The 17785-nt window shown below is 36.3% G+C and overlaps 1 protein-coding gene across 1 annotated transcript in view; it reads left to right on the top strand.

The window, feature by feature from the left end:
* The first annotated feature begins 10285 nt into the window (after positions 1-10285).
* The window catches only part of itga11a (integrin, alpha 11a), a 56045-nt gene continuing 48545 nt past the window's right edge, over positions 10286-17785 (top strand). The window contains exon 1 of the mRNA XM_053493486.1: positions 10286-10412. Coding sequence (XP_053349461.1) covers positions 10364-10412 — 49 coding nt within the window. The 5' untranslated portion in view covers positions 10286-10363. The remainder of the gene's footprint in view (positions 10413-17785) is intronic.

Raw genomic sequence — 17785 nt, 5'->3', positions numbered from 1 at the left:
TAAGGAACAGTTGTAAGGGCTGCCTGAATTACTATACCTGAGTGTTTTATAGGAATGTTTTGTTTGTTAACAAGTTGTACTGAGGAAAAGAAATTATGTGAACACAGCAGGCTTTGCTTTATGCTGTTGTTTCGGACTAAACATACTGTATGATCAGTCATGTAATATCCCTTTTATATTGTTATTTATTTTACTGGTTATTACAATAGGATCCAGGGGTCTGAAGTTTAGCCAGGTTGTCTGTAATTACAAAAAAAAATTTGTTAAATGAAACCACAATTCATTATCGAAAGTTATTATACTTATTATTTAGTTTGCATTGCTAAAATGTTCAACCAAATTAAATAGGCTTAGTCCAAACCTCAATTACTGAAAAATATCTATAAATATGATCAACTTGGAAAGCCCAAGTATGTTCAACTTTAAAAAACTTTATTTATTTAAATAAATAGAAAAATCTAAGTTTTCTATCTCTATTTAAAATGTATAGACATATACATGTGTTTATTAAAATAAGATTAAGAACTTTTAAAAATAATTTCTCACAAAATAACACCTCAAGCAAAAGTTTAAAAATTTCATCTATACTGTAAAAGTGTTGTCATCTGTGTGTGATCTGGCATTTCCAATTTACTCCAATATTCAACATTAAACTGATGTTGGAACTGCCAGGCAGGAGGTCTAGAGGAAGACCAAAGAGGAGATTTATGGATGCAGTGAGAGAGGACATGAAGTTAGTTGGTGTGAGAGAAGAGGATGCAGAGGATAGGGTTAGATGGAGGCAGATGATTCGCTGTGGCGACCCCTGAAAGGGAACAGCCGAAAGACAAAGAAGAAGAAGAAGAAGATTCAACATTAAACTGATGAAACCATGAATTTGTGAATATGTGTATTTGACAATAAAAAAACACCAATAGCTTAGCTACTGTAGCTTGGATTGCTATTTCACAGTAATTTAGGCCCCAATAGATTTTAAACGTTCAATTTAAAGTAAATATACTGTATGCAGCAGATGTGACATCACTGAAGAATTATTAGTTGAACTGCCACAAACAACTAAATTTTTTTCTAAGCAGACATTAAAAGGAAAAACATAGATTAAGGCCAAAGCAAACACAACTTTACCCTTGTGGTAACATTTTGGTTTGAAAAGGAGACAAGCAACTTCCAGGAGGTGATTTGTCAAACGTGCAATGAACCTAAAAAGATTTGCCACCTCACCAAATTTACCAAACTTAGAAAATAACAACCCAACTAAAACCAAGCAAGTGGCTATTTTAAAAGGTCTATGTCGGTAATCGTGCCAGCATCACATGCTTGTGTTTAAATACAGAAAGAATATTTTGGCAACTTAAAGCATTTGGTAAAATCAGTATAGAATGAAAATTATTATTAGGTTTACAATCATCATTACAAATATTTTAAAATTCATTATAATTTTGACATGCATATTCACTGCTGGTAGCATTATATAAGCAGAAGTTTTATATTATCTGGCAGAGCTCATTTATTGGGCTTGGTTAAGGGTAGAAAAAATATTAGTAGGGCTGCACAATTTGATTTAAAGTATTTAATTTTTGTATTATATAATGTATTGTATTATACATATATATAGCCCACTGTACAAGCATTTGGAGGCAGTGTTATGATATGGGGTTGCTTCAGTTCAGGTCTAGGGTCAGCAACGTTTGTTATGTGGCAACAAAAATGAAGTCAGCTGACGACCTGAATGTTCTGAATGACCAGGTTATCAGATTCATTCTTTTTTCTCCCCTGATAACAGATTATGGAAGAGTGGTTCACACTACTTAATTCTTTAAATTTGCATATGTTTCCTTTATTAACCCGCTCTTCAGATTTGTTTGTTATTTTTGACATTTATAATATTCCTGAGGGGAACACTGCAAGGGATGGCAGGACCCTCCTCTTAGGTCTTAGTATTAGGCAAATCTCAACTTCAGACAAACAACAACATAAAACTTTTTCACCCAGCTATTGTTTATTCTAGGTGATTCTATGATTTAGTATGTGGGGGGCAATGAGTGATTGATGGCACTACAAACCAATGAGTGACTGACCATGCTCTGAGTGTATAAGTGATTGATGGAGTTGGGATCCAGTAGCCCCCCACCATCCCCCCCACCCCCAAGTCCCACCCCTGCCCTGGTTTTGATTGGTTAGAACGAGGCACTTTACAAGGGGTGTTTAGGGGCACTTACTGTAAAGCTACAGACACTTAAATGCTACTTTAAAAAAAATAATAATTTCAGATGGAAAATTTTTAAACATGTTTGAGACCTCTAAGAGGTATATAAAAATTATTTAAAAAGGACTAAAATATGTGAACTATAATATACTATATGTTTGTTAGTTTGTTGAATAGCTTATGTTCCACATAACTAGCAAATCATTTATTTTTCTGACTCAACAGCTAAAGGCTTATGCTTCTTCAATCACAGTTTATAGCCCATAAGATTTTTTTTTAGTTGACGTGTGAAAATTCCCAGACACTGTGCTTGAAATAATATATATCAGATTTGAAGACCGTAGACTTCATCACAGCTTGGGAGATTAGTGAAAACCACTAAATTCCTTCCCTCTTAAACGACCAGTCAAGTTCATCATCCAAAACACTCAAGCAAGTCTACCTTGAAAAGTCTCATCAGCTGATGCAAGATTTTATGTCCTAATGTATGTGGTGAAGCGAGGACCTCAACCAAAAATGCTGAAGTGATGATGGACTTATAAGAAACATTCAAAGAATTATGACAGAAAAGCTGAAAACAATAGCATGATGTGTATGCCAGCTTAAACCTACTGCACGTTTTAGAAGGTATTTCTTTCTCAGATATCTTTTAGTTTTCCAACTGGATGTGCACATTCATTCAGATGGGAGCACATCACCAAATAAATCTAATACTTTGCAAGTGTCCTCCCGCTGGGTAAAGCAGGGGCATGATGCTCTGAGGGATAGCATGGTGTGTTTATTCAGCCACTAGTCACCCCATAAACTGACCTTAATGTAGTTTTATCACAGACCATGGCAACCAGTCCACATAAAAAAATTAAGAGTTTTTATTGAACTTGTTGAGAAATATGACCAAATGTTCAGAAGATAGTAGAGTAACCTTTCTTTGATAGTAACATAAAAGCCGAGTGATCTCACTGCCATATAAAATGGTTTGTTAGGTATTAAGCTTCAGTGACGGATAAAAGCGTATTAAAATGTAACTTTATGATGGGTTTAGAAAGCACTCTGCCTTGCGTATTGCCTGAAACAAGGAAAGTTTACCCCAGAAATTCAAGTTCGTGAGTAAAAAGCAACCTCAGTGTGTGTGAGTACTGTAACAGTATCCTTTGTTAACATGGACCCCTGTATTTATACCTCACAATATTCATTATTTCCAATGTTACAACTTGGAAAAACTTTCCAAATCTGTAAGGAAAGAATGGAAAAATCAACCGAGCTTGGCATGCACATGTAACTATAAAATGTCAATGAAATACATTTAAATGATTTGACCTCAGTTGACATTTTTGGGGGTCTGTATTAGGAAATAGCTTGAATCTGGGTTAGCGTTCCGTGGGGTGTTTGGGTTAGCATGGCTCTAATCCAATGTGGTTTTGAATCTGCCCCTGTGCAATGACAATTTTCAATCTTCTACCACAGAAGAGCTCAGGGGGAAGCTGACATACTGTAGAGACTACAAATGATGTATGTTTATATGATCTAACCAAGTTTGCAGCAGATAAAGTGAAATCTTGATCTAATAATCATCAACCTCATCAGTAATAACCAAGATAATCCACAAAGTCTAGTTCAACAAGGTAGGTTGAAACCTAGCCAGAACAAAGATTGTAAAATGCAACAGGCAGTCAGTGAACACAAATGCTTATTGTGATTATGATCTGTTGGTGTGGAGGGAAAAATAAAAACATGCAATATGATGTGTTTTAGGAATAAAAAAAAATCATTGGAATCTTTTATAATTGATCACTTGAAATGCACAGAAAATCGACTGATTAACGAACATAATTTTGATTATTCCATTAATAGTTAACGGTTTAAAAAATACAGGTATCCAGGTTATTGTTAACAAGTAAAAAATCATATCAGTTTTTGATAGGTGTATATGTAGTCTACTTTTATAGGTAAATACACGTGCCAGCCAAATAAGTTGCTATTTCAGAAGGGTCAAATTTTTGGGCTACATCAAGCAAAGAAAACAACTTAGGAGATTTAAATTACTGTACCTGTGCTAAGAACCATTTAATACATTATCAAAACCTGTAAGAACAGTGATGAACCATCAAATTTGTAGAAGAAATGTATTCAGAAAAAAATCAAACAATAAAAACTACAGCTAAGTTTAAATAATAGATAGATATATAAAGAGATAAATACTTTATTGATCTTAAAGGAAATTTCTAAATAGTGAACATGTACATAATGTGATGAGAACTCCAGGAGAACAAGATTGGGACTAAACAGTTGTGTGCTCATAAGAAAGCCACTTGTTTATAAGGGGAAACAAAAAATGTTTCCTAGGGAAAATAAAAATTGGACTATGAGCAATGGAAAAAGGGCATGTGGTCTGATGAGTTCAGATTGACCCTATTCCCGAGCCAGGAAGTGTAGGTTGAGGGGGAGTCATAGGGGATTATCTCATACTTGTTCGTTATACCATTTCATAGTTAACATAAGGGCAATTTTGTTCGTGTAAGGCATGCAATGTCACAGTGATGAGCAACCAAGAGCCATAACGAACTTCAATTTGGGACAGTTTGGCATGTTCTCAATAACAGTCTGAAAATGTGGGAAAGTCTCCCTAATTGCACAACTACAAGCTGCTTGTAGTGTATGTGACCAGCTATCTAGTATGTAGACTAAAGAACACAAACAAGACTTGAACTAAACAAACTAAGAGGTATTTATGCTGAATGAGTAATGAGAAAATAGGATTTAGATGATTGTAATTAGTAAACAGAGTGTGATGGATGAGAGGTGGGTGTGACATTAAGCTGGAACGTCTGGGAGATGGAATTCCCAGAGCCTGTGACAATTTATATATATATTAGGACACTTATATAAGACTTCACCCACTTCCATCACATTTCCATCATGTTGTTTATATTGAATCATTTGTTTTCATAATAATTATGGTGATTTATTGTTAATTATATATTGGTAATGTATATCTTTATACATCTTATAAACCAATCTTATTCATGAAAATACATAAAATGACATTTTTTAATGATTGATCTAAATTTTCATTCAAAACAAAAAAATTTTGAGCAAGAAATTATACTACACTTGTAAATTTTAAAATAAATAACAATAAATGACAATAAATTTTCAATTCATAAATTGAAATCCTACATTTTCCACTCTCACTCACTCATTCTCCATTCTGCTTATCCTGTTCAGGATTAAACAAAACCTTTATTTATGAGAAAGCCCCATTTGCATACTGTAAATAGTTAAATATTAAACACATATATAATCTTAAAAAATATATAAGCAATTAACTGGTTATGATTGTTTTAAAAAAATTACCATATTAACCTGTACAGTATTTTGTACAGCTATTTTATAATAAGTCACTACTGGGACTGAGGTAGCTCTTAAAACCCAGAGCATTTTAGCCATTTTTTTTCTTTTTCTTTTCTTTTTTTTTTTAAATGTATATAGGGCTCAGAATTTTGCAGTATAGAGTGACATATCCATTTTTTTAGCATAACATGAGCAATATGATGAAACAAATGGTTGTGCGTGAAAATCCCAGTAACTGAGCAGATTGTGAAATACTCAGACCGACCCGTCTGGCACCAACAACCATTTATTTATATATATATATATATATATATATATAGTCATTATATACTTAGTCATTGATCTATGTGCCACTTGACTTTGTTGGGGATGGTATATGAAAAGACCTTGGAAATGAAAATTGAAAATTCATGTTTTTGGGGAAAAAAGAATAGTTGTTCCACTTCACACTTTTTTAAATCCACAGTTAGTAATTCATGTTTTTAAAAATGTATTAAAAAATCTTTAAATTCATCGGACCAAATTCCAAGTGAAGTCACTAGTCATTGAAGTCAAAGTCTCTTTGTCAGCAAATCTTTGTCAGAAAGTCAGCAAATATTCAACTCAGGTTTAAGCACACAACATTGAAATGTCATTCCCCTTGCTGGTATATATTCCAGACTTATAGTAACCAAATTTTCCATCCTTGCCCTAGCGTGTGATATATCATAGGCTTTGCTTTGTAAGCTTACAGTCTCAAACTCCCTAATGAAGTTGACAAATGAATTTCTTTCTGCACGGTCCACTCATATTTTTCAGTATTATGCTAGTCTCTCAGGGTCTGGTCTGGCAGAGGAGTCCAGATTCTGTCCTTCTCATCAGCCTCTCACCAGAGGTAAATCTAAGACAGTGTGTTTAATTGTTTGCAGTTGCTGGTCAGCATTTTGAGCCTCTGTGGACAAAAGAGGTAGCCTACAGAACTTCCTGCTCATGCGATGAATGGAGATAGATTTCTCGCTACTCTTGAATGGGTTCCAGGACCTCTGCATGTTGGTAGTTAACAAAAAGAGGGTCATTACTTTAAAAAACTAGACAAATGTCCTCAATGTTTCTCACATTTCTCTGCTTAAATGCATATATCCACTATTCTGTGGAAACACTAACAGACTCAACTTAGCTCTTCACTCATTTTCCTCCATTTCCTTAGAAAAAAGGCAGATTTTAATTGAAGGTTTTATTCTAATTTATGATTTGTTTTTGTTATTTTAATACTTTGCAAGCAACTAGGGGGAGGTTTTTAAACTATGAACTACAGTATGTCTCACAACTGTGTTGTGTAACTTGCCTAATGTTATGTTGTGATAGTTACCAAAGGACCATCACCACATTAGTCCTTTCTTCCACCCCATCCAAGCAACTTCTATATCCCCTCTTTTTATTTCAGTCTTCAACAAGTAGCATGGAGTCATCGCATTACCAGAAAACACAGTATTTAAAATCTCCCAAAAACCTTACAGTAGGTGGACTGGCTAGTCAAAATTGCCCCAGTAAATAAATATACAGTATGTGCATGGAGTTTTGCAATGGACCATTGATCAGGATGCAGCATTTAGCGAAGATAAATGATGTATTGTGTAAAATCTTGTTAATGAAGTAAAGTATGCCATATTACCACAGAAACAAATAAAGAAAGATATTTTTTTTCTCTGAAAATGCCATGGAAAAATCATTATATACAACTAAATGGAACAACCATTGAGCAGGACAAATGGAGGAAAAACTCATTTCAGGGCCATTAAAGCATTTTAGACAGTGAAATTGGTCACTAAAATTGAACCTTATGGAAAGTAAGACAAGTCGATTTTTTTGGCTTATAACAGAAAATACAGGCATTCCAAAAGTGCTGATGTCTACCATCAACATCATAATAAAACCAGCTTTCTAAACAGATCAACCAAGATATTGTGCATTGTGAACAGACTGCCTTGTATAAGAGCCAGTATTGGGCACAGATGGAACAAATCAGATTTAAACATTCCTTCCACTCAGCTCGGAAATAAAAGTGTTCTTACTCTATGGTGCTTTAGAGTGCATTACATAAGGTCACATCTGAAATTACTCTTAATATAATTCTGATGTTTTTGTGTAAGTTAATTAAAGTACAGTAAACTACTCATTTTGTGTGGAAGGTTTTGATTATTTAACCCTTATTAAACATGTCCCAAACAAAACAGCTCATAGGAATCAAGTCTCTCGTTCAGATTGTAGTTGAAAAGGTCTTTAAAACAACAGCATGATAATAACAATTTTACTTGGTTTATTTCCTATGAATCACACCACTAAGACTCCTACATTAAAAAGCAGATTATTTGGAATTTAACACTAAGAGTAATAGGGACGTGACAGAATACAACGTATTACAAATGAGAGACCCTTAAAAGAAAAAAAGCTTGCCAGAAATGTTAACAAGATTCGGATAAGAATAACAGATAATGAGATGATTTTTCCACTACTGCCTGGTCTAGCTTTAAATGTGGGTAGGTAACTACAATAATGATAATTGCACAAATAAAAAAAAATAATAATGAACATGAACTCATTAGTGCATTAATATAAACCTATTTGATCTGCAGGAAGTGCTAGTGTAGTTTAAAATGTATCGATTTTAGATGTAAAATTCATAATTCAACTTTAATCAACTACATAAATCCTCTTTATATGGTATAAGGTTACATTTACAGTTAGGTTTCCCAATTTCTTTATTTGTATGAATTATACATAACAATGTTTAGAATATTTATAGAATATTATATGCATTACTTTATTTCTTCATGAATGTTGATGAAAAACTTAAATGCCAATCAGTTTGTCTCCGTCTGTTCTTATGGTGGTGTACTGTATATCATGCCATCTTTCTTTCTTGAAAAAAAATAGCAAACAACTGGCATTTCAGAAGCACTTGGGTGTCAGTGAACAGCTTGATGAAAGCAAAGGGAAGATGACTTTTTAAGTGCCCTAAATGAAACCTGCTGTCTTAGCTTTAGTTGCTCTAAATGTTCAAGACGCAATCATCATCAAGGGTCCTGTAATTTAGAGTTGTGGAAATCTTCCTTAAAGACAAATATAATCAAGAGCTTTAACAACAATAATAATAATCTCAGTTTGTGTAGTCTACTTGTACCCATACTAAAAGAAAAATAATGAATAAAGTATATACTCTCTTACTAATTCTCTATTTCGTTTTTCCTGATCAGGGTCATGCGAGGCCTGGAGCATATCCCAGGCGACTGTGGGCACTAGACAGTAGATACCCCCTGAATGGGATGCCAATCCATCGCAGGGCACACGAGCACACACTCTCTCTCATACACTATGGGCAATTTGGAAATGCCAGTTACCCTACCCTACCCTACCCTACCCTACCAGGCAAAACACCAAGAAAGAACATGCAATTCCATGCACACGGACCTGAGACGGGACTTAAACCCTGACCCTGCATGCAAGGGTTGGCCACAATGTTGGCCACAGCTATGCCACCAAAGCTCATGCTCAGGGTATATAAAACAACATGCAGTAGTTAAATGTAAACTCTGTAATATCTATTAACGGTTAGTACCGTAAAATAATAAAATAAAAAATGATATGAAATATGGCAATGGGAAAAGTAATTTGTTAGTGGAAATCCAAACACTGCAAAAGCTTCAAAATTCGGTTTAAAGTTGTCATCATTTAAATCTAAATAAGCAGTTAAGAGAAAGTAAATGTATAGTTTTGGTAGCAGTGAGTGAATCCTTCAGACCTGATTACAGGGCAGTGAATCTATAAGGGGTGATTTATCATGTGTACAGTATTTTCCAGGGTAGTGCATTTTGGCATCAGTGCGTGTATGTGTTAGAGACAGAGGGTAAGACAATGAGAGCAAAAGTAACACAGACAGAGAGAGGAAGTGATGTGAGCTGTGTGGATGTGAATCAATTATTCAATATTGCTGTGTAGTACATAGAGGAGGATTGTGGGTCTGAAGGGTAGTGAGCTGGACTTCAGCATGAGCTGGTATACAATGTGTAATTATTTGGCCGGTTGGGGCTGTTGGACATTGAATAAGGACAAGTTGGGAGTTTTACAACAGGATTAACCAGTTATCTCAGAGTAATGTAAACCACAGATTAGAGCATCCATCATGTTAAGGGCATTTGCCTAAGCACGGGTCGACAACTGGCAGATCTAGCAAAATAGTTCAACAAGTCAAACCAACTGGAAAAATATTAGGACAGAACTAATAATGTATGGAAACCGGTTGATGTTATGACTTCAGGGTTTTCTTGATCTCTGCTTCTGTATTTTAGTCTATTATTAGGTATACTATAATTTTAATATTATAATATTTTTCCATCCTTTAGGTTGTTACTATGATGGTATCTCCAAATCCACATATTATTACTTTTATTTGTGAGACTGTATCTACAGTGTAATATTTAATGCTATCAGATTTTAGTGATTACATATTGAGAAAGTGAAGAACATAACATTTTCAATGCAACTAATCAAATGATCAAGAGGCAGTAAGAGTAAGAGAGCAACAGCTGAAGTGAAAGAGGGAAAAAAAGTAATGAGAGTGAGAGTTCAGGACTATCTGCCTGCTGGCTGAATGTGCACCTCCTTTTCTTTTGGCCACAGTCTCCTCCTCTTTCCCCCAGATATAGTGGAGATTTTCAGCCGTGGTGGATTCAATCAGGCCTGGAGCTTTAAGGAAAGCACACTGACTGACAGACATTCTGCCCTCACACATACACACGCATACACACACATACACAATCATTCAAAAACATGGAGTACTACTGCACTCTGCTGCTTTGGATCCTGTGCCCATGGCCAGGTGAGAGAGAGAGAGAGAGAGAGAGAGAGTGTGCTTCTTAAATGATGTAATTCCTTTTGCTTTGATTGTGATTGTGTATTTTAACAGAGATGTCCCTTTGATGGGGATTTAAAGAGATGTTTTCTAGTTATTGCTTGGCAGCTATGGTAGTATAAGATTTTTTTTTTTTTTACTTTTTTGAAAGTTGGAACTTTCTCAAACCAGATTTAATTCCAAAATCATGTGTGTGTGACCAATATAAACATTCGCTTGCCAGTAACTTCCTCATTTGACAGATGCTGAGCTTGCACTGGAAGGATTCAAATTCTCCTATTTTTTTCTCCTAACTTATTTTTTGTTGTTCTCAAGCAGTGCTTTGAAATTAAATGTTATATTATATTACAGTATCAGAATGTGGGAAAAGCTGGTCTTCTGTCACAGCCTGGCTCAATTAGCAGTGAAATTACAATCAGCTTATAAAGAGCGCTTGAGTCTGGCAGCTGAGTGCTGTCCTGAGGCGGTAAGTGCACACACGCTTATTTAAATGGACTGAGGAGTGGAGTCATGTTGGCGCTTATAAAAGATAAGACATGGAACTAGACATCATTAGGACTACAGGTTATAGAAATTTTATAGAACAACCTGTTGCGTTTGGATGTAGCTCATTGCAGTTCATCATTAGTTTCATTAATGGGATTCTGCCTTGCCATACGGTTTTTCTCATACAGTTTGCATTCACATATTCACAAAGGAATTGTACAGTATTTACTTTATAAAACATGATCGGTATTAATCGAAACAGCTGCCTTCTCTTTTTCCATCCTTATCTTTTTGACATTGCTGGGAAAGATTATGACTCCTTCTTGATGCTGTTCTGAATCAAATTTGTGCTGAAGCATTAGTTCAGCTGGTATGTAAATATTTGTGCTGCTGCAGAAATTGGGCTGCTGGCTAGAAACCCGGGCTTCTTGTCCAGAAGGAATTGATTTATCTGCTGGTGAAACAGACAAAAGGAGCTAGGAAGACCCAGACCGAAATCATGTCTGATTTCTCAGACGGCTTCTGAAGTTAGATGATGAGTAATGTGTTGGAACTAGCACACGACTGAGGACATTTAATGTGCATGTGTGGGAGAGAGAGAGGTGTGGGAAAGCCTTCTCTGTGTTTGGTTTCCGTCAGCTGCTTGTCATCCAGATGAGGTCTAGACTGCTTATTGGCCAAGCAAGGTTTATACTGTACTTAAGTGTTATCAGGTCCTGCCCTTTCCTTACTGCATCTATCATCTGAAAATTTGTTTATAATAATCTTAATAACAGCATGTTTGTGTAGAAAGTGAAAAATATATGTTAAATTCTGATGAAAATGTGTAAAAAAAAACATGAAATAATGTGCATGAAAACGTGCTGGTTAAGTTTATGCTGCAAAAAAGAGGAGGAAAAGCTCAGTTTAGAACGCTGAGAGATTCTTTAGTTTGATCCTTTGAGGAAAAGGAGAGCTCAGAGAGCTCCAAATCCAACACTTTTATGAGCCTAAGAACATTTATCTGTCCAAAAAATACACTCAATGAACCCTTTGTTGAGTCTCTGTTTCGGATTAGGGTTATATAGTCATGTGAAATTATTTTTATAAACTTAACCAAAAAAAACATTTAAAAAAATCTAACAATATTAGGATCAAGCATTCCAGTCCAATACAGTGTCCTTATCATCAGGGAGCGTCAAATATGGAATGTGAATGTTTAACTGTTCCTAAGTCTCAACTTTCGATTTTATTTATTTATTTTTTCCTCAAATTTATACAGTTTATAGAACGGTGGCGTAGTGGTAAGTAGTGTGGTCTTACACCTCCAGGGTCAAGGGTTCAAATCCTGCATTAGATCTGTTTTCTTTCCACAGTCCAAACACAAGCAAATTAGATTAATTGGCATTCTCATATTGAAGTAAAGTATGTGTAATGAAATAAAATATGTAGTGTATGCATTGCTGTATGTGTGCCCGGCAATGGATTGGAACCCCATCCAGGATGTGAATTTGGATATGAACATGTTAAGATACCTTAAAGTCTTACTTAAGTCTCATCAGATCAAAGGGATCGTGGAAGCTTAATGGCTAAGGCATTGGACTACTGATTGGAAGGTCCCAGGTTCGAACCAGAGCACCACCAAGTTGCAACTGTTGGGCCCTTAAGCAAGGTCCTTAACCCTTAATTTCTAAGGTGTTGCTCTGGATAGGGGTGTTTGCCAATTTTATTAAATTTTTTTAGTTTAAGCTAATTTATTCTCATGTTCCATGGTGCTAATTTTCTCATCTCAAAGTAAAAAAGATTTAAGGCATACATTTAAATGTTTTGTGAAGATTTACTTATTTATTTATTTGAGTTTTTTTGTTTTTAATTAACTTTGATAGTTTAAATAACTTGAGTTTTTGGGACATACATTGTTTAGTTTCCCTTTCAATGTACACATTTCCCCAGTTTTCCTTCCTGGCTTTTTATATACATATTCCTATTGCAAGCGCTATTTTTCTATGCATATCACCCAATGAAGTAGTGTGTCTCTCTCTCTCTGTGTGTGTGTACTTTCACTCATGAGTAATTGTGGTTATTTTGTGTGGCTCAGGAGACCAGTCTGAACAGCACCCAACTTTTTCATCCAGCCCATTTTCTTTGCAAGGGCTCACACTTTGCTGCATGCCATAGACCTTGTCCCCTGCAAATCCCTTCTCCATCAGCACTATGATGAATTTTCCAGACTGCAGAACACACAGTAGGAAAGTTGGCATCGTTCGCTTTGTGTTAAAACTTCCAAACAAAATCACATGCATTGGTGCACTCTATGTACAGTACAGTGAAGTGCACAAACATTTCAGTGGTCAGAAGGATGAATTTCAAACATGTGAACTTTATTAGGAGCAAATCTGCTGGTTCATCATTGTAGCTGATGGGCAGCACCAGGCCTCATTAGCATCAGAGCAGCCCCACATGTAAATATTTGTGAAGGAAAAGAGGGATGAGTGAGAGACAAGCAGATGTGTGGAGGTGTTCTGGTGATCACAGATGGTGATCGTATACAGCTGGGATCTTTTGTTTTTACCTTGAATGTGTTTATGATGGAGGGCTGTTCTGAGTTTTCATCTAAGAGTTTTGGTTTAAGTCAAATCAAGTCTCTTATGGTTGTATGTTTGAGATGATTCAAGACTTTGGGTCATCTGGTTCAGATTTGAGCACCAGCATTTCTTGAGTTGATTGAGTTTTAAAGTCGTGGCTCATGTATCAGGGGAATACAAGCTCAGTAGCATTGATTCAATTGTTCCAGTTAGAGTTTTCTTGAGGGTTTTCTGGTGACCCGGTGGACTTTTGGTCTTTTAGAGGTTGGGGAATCCCACAAGGCCTCTTGAGTAAGAACGTTAATGTACTGTAGGATTAGATTTCTCAATGTTAATTGGGATCTTTGGTAATTATACAGGGTCAGGGAATAGTCAGTGGTTTCTCTTCTTGATTCTTTGAAGCAGTCTCTAGTTGGGACCCTCACTGCTGTTGATCTCTGTGTCAGCGTGGCTGTGGTGAAGCTCCTGCAGCTTGATTCTGAGCCAAAGGCAATGCAGTCTCATTATGGACCAGTACGCAGGGCCAGCAGCCATGGTACTGAGATTTATTTATCTAGGCAGAAGCATCTGTACACAAAAAAAATCAAAAAGTGGCTGATATTAAGAGTATTAAATCGCTGTGCAACGTTAAGGTTTCTAATAAAAAAGACTGCCGCTTCTGTACACTCTTCTGTTCTTTCCATCTGATTTCTTTTGATGCAAGAGTGAAATCGAAAAAAAAAATACACTTTTGAAGGTAGTCTGAACTGTTTGTGTGATCGCTCTTAAAGTCTCGCCAGCAAGTAACTATGTTTTTTGCGAATGCTTAACAAATCATGCAAAGTGGATGAAATTTGGAATGGGAATTTCAATCAATCAGTGAACAAAATACCTCGCTGCATTCAGCATCATCATATGCTCATTAGCTTTTGCTTACTTTCATTTCTTCTTATTTAACGCACTCACTGTTTTTTCACACAGATGTGAGCTATAAACTGTTTCTGGTTTTTATAAATATGCAAGCCATCTTCTGGAGCATATCCCACAGGGGATAAAAGAAAGAGAACATCAAAGGCAAGATTTTAACAATGTAGAGTATGTGTCAATGTTTAAACGAGTACCATGCTAAAAAAAAAAATGACCGGTTTGATCTATTCAAGTATTGGCGGTGGGGGGGAGGGGGGGGGGGGTTGATTGTTTGGTCTGTCTGACTGTCATAACATTTTCCTGAAGATCCTTTTAGGGATATGGATGAAGTGGCTAGGATTGTTTTTTTTCTGTACCATTCATGTCAGACATGTTTGGCTCATGTCACTGTTCTAGCACATGTTATTCTTGTTAAATATCTGTATTTTTAAATGTTTTCTTATTCTGCACCAACTGTCTGAACTAATTGCAGTCAATGTGTTGCCATAGATCCTCCATGGATTTTTGGATAGATGAAAGTTACCGACAATGCCATTTGACTCCCTGCTGGTAAAGGCATTAAGAGGAAAGGCTAGTAGATGTTGCTTAATCTCTACCACTCTAGCACTTTAGTTCAGCCACAAATCTTTTAATCTCTAGCACTTTAGTTCAGCCACACCTGACCATTTATCTCTTATTTGGTACAAACCCACTAACTTTTTAATAAAAAATGAAAATATCAAACCAACCAAAAGATTGGTACTTAAACTACTTAGCACATCACAGACATTTTAATAGGAACATGGACATGTTTTTAAGGGGGGCTAATTTAAATATTTCTTAATTTCTATGTCAGGTACCCAAGGAGTACCTAGAAATTCATACATTCCATTTATTAAACAGTACCTTACAAAAGTATTCATCAACCTTAATCTTTTTCACATTTTATCACGTTACAACCAAAAATGTAAATGCATTTTATTGGGATTTTCTGTAAAAGGCCAACATAAAGTGGCATATACAGTAATCCAAGAGTATCCTTTACTCTGATACCCCTAACTAAAATCCAGTGGAACCAATAGCCTCCCTAAGTCACCTAATTAGTAACTAGTGTAATTTAATCTAAATATAAACAGAGCTGTTCTACAGTATGAAGCCCTCATGAGTTTGTTAGAGAACATTAGTAAACAAACAGCATCATGAAGCCCAAGGAATACACCAGACAAGTCAAGAATAAAGAGAAGTGGAGATGTTTAAAGCTGGGTTAGGTTATAAGGTTTTAAGCTTTGAATATCTCATGGAGCACTGTTCAATACCTCATTCGAAAAATGGAAAGAGAATGGCACAACTGCAAAACTACCAGACAGGCCAGGAAAGGAGAGCAGTAATCAGAGAAGCAGCCAAGAAGCCCATGGTAATTCTGAAGGAACTGCAACGATCCACAGCTCAGGTGGGAGAATCTGTCCACAGGACAACTATTAGTTGTGCAATCCACAAAGCTGGTATTTATGCAAGGGTGGAAAAAAGAAAGCTATTGTTGAAAAATGTTGTTTGAAGTTTGCGACGTCACATTGGGGACATTATGGTGCTCTGGTCACATGAGGCCAAAATTAACATTTTTGTCCTAAACGCAAAATGCTACGTGTGGCAGAAAACTAACACAGTGCATCATGTTGTGGGGATGCTTTTTTTTAGCAAGGACAGGGAAGCTGGTCAGAGTTGATCGGAAGATGGATGGAGCCAAATACAGGGCAAACTTCAAAACAAAGTCTGCAAAGCACTTGAGATTGGGGCACATGTTTACCTTCCACCAATGTGGTAAAACATGGAAAAGTTCAAGGGGTATGAATACTTTTTCAAGGCACTTTATGAATTAGGTTCAGTTATTATTTTGTCATATGTCAAACTACATATTTATTTATTCTTTATATGCAGAGAATTTCTTTTTCTGTAAGCCTGATTAATGGCACTATTCACTGTTAAAAACACCAAATAAATAAAATTTAATTGAATTAAAAACTGTTCAGCTGTTATCAGTCTTGGCTAAGAAAGAGTATGCTAGATAAAGGGAAAAAGAGAGAAAAATTAGGAGAAAGGACGGTCAGAGAGGAGATCCTGTGATAATATCTCTAGGTGTGTGAGTGTGAATCAAGGGTCAAATTCATCTTTATTATGGTAGCCTTCATACTATCTGTGAGTGTGCATGCCATGACACGTAGAGAAACTCAGTACTGATATGCAAAAATATCATAAATACTCTCACAAAGGGCTATAAACTACTATCAGTGATTGTTTTTGAAAGGAAAGCCCTTTATGCTTCTTTACAGTTTTTTTTTTATCCTTTTAGTGAAAGGATTGTTGGCGTTAGTTGCAACAGTGTAGAAAAGGCAGTGGTTTCTTATTCGGTTGAGGCACTGGGCTGCTGATCGGATGGTCAGATATTCAAGCCCGGCCACTTCTGGGTTGCCACTGTTGGTTTCTTGGGCATGACACTTAACCTTACTTCATATACAACCCAGCCACTCCATACAGTGCCAGTCCCAGCCTGGTTAGGAAATGGGAGGGTTGTGACAGGAAGGGCATCCAGCAGAAAAGCTTGTAAATCCCATGTGTATAAAAAGGACAGTGCCCAAGGGCAAAAAGGTTGCTACAGTGTAGAAAATTGCAACATGTACCTTTTCTCTGTTTCCTTTTACATGCATTATGTTTTTTATGCATTGGACAAGAACCAAAAACCAATTAAAGAGAAACCAGAATTACATAGCATGCCTATCGTCTTTCGTGGTGGAAAACAGTGGCCAATGACATCAGTCTTATCACCAAAGCAGTGTATCATTGATGTGACTGTAGCCAAGCAGGAAAGCAATTCATTGTGAGTGAAAGTGAAGAGTAGGAGGAAGACAAAAAGAATGGTTTTAAAATGTCAAGCCAAGGTTAAAAAGGCTTAACTTAACTTATCCTGTCTGCCAAAAGGCCATCGCTCCTTCTCCTTTCCATAATTTATTAAAATACTGACTTTTGTAAGTGGAAAAGTAAATTCCCAGTGTCATTATCAGTAAATGGCCTTAAGCTCTTAAAGTCTAAGCTTAATTTTTCGTTATTTATTTTAAAGCATGGTGGTGGCACGGTGGCTTAGTGGTTAGCACTGTCGCCTTATACTGTACCTGTACCTCCAGGTCCTGGGTTCGGTCCCTGCACCGGGTCTGTGTGCACAGGGTTTGCATGTTCTCATCATGGATTTCCTCCACGTTCTCCAGTTTCCTCCCACAGTCCAAAGACATGCAGATTAGGCTAATTGGCAACTCCAAATTGCCAGTAGTGTGTGAATGTGTGGAGGTCATAAAAATGGAAATGAATACAATGGTCACTATTGGACTACAGAGATTCCAAGATGGATGGATGAAT

The sequence above is a fragment of the Clarias gariepinus genome, chromosome 3, assembly GCF_024256425.1.
Source record: "Clarias gariepinus isolate MV-2021 ecotype Netherlands chromosome 3, CGAR_prim_01v2, whole genome shotgun sequence".
In the NCBI taxonomy this organism is placed as follows: domain Eukaryota; kingdom Metazoa; phylum Chordata; class Actinopteri; order Siluriformes; family Clariidae; genus Clarias; species Clarias gariepinus.
Note: the sequence above shows the minus strand (reverse complement) of the source record. Positions and strands in the feature narration are given on the sequence as shown.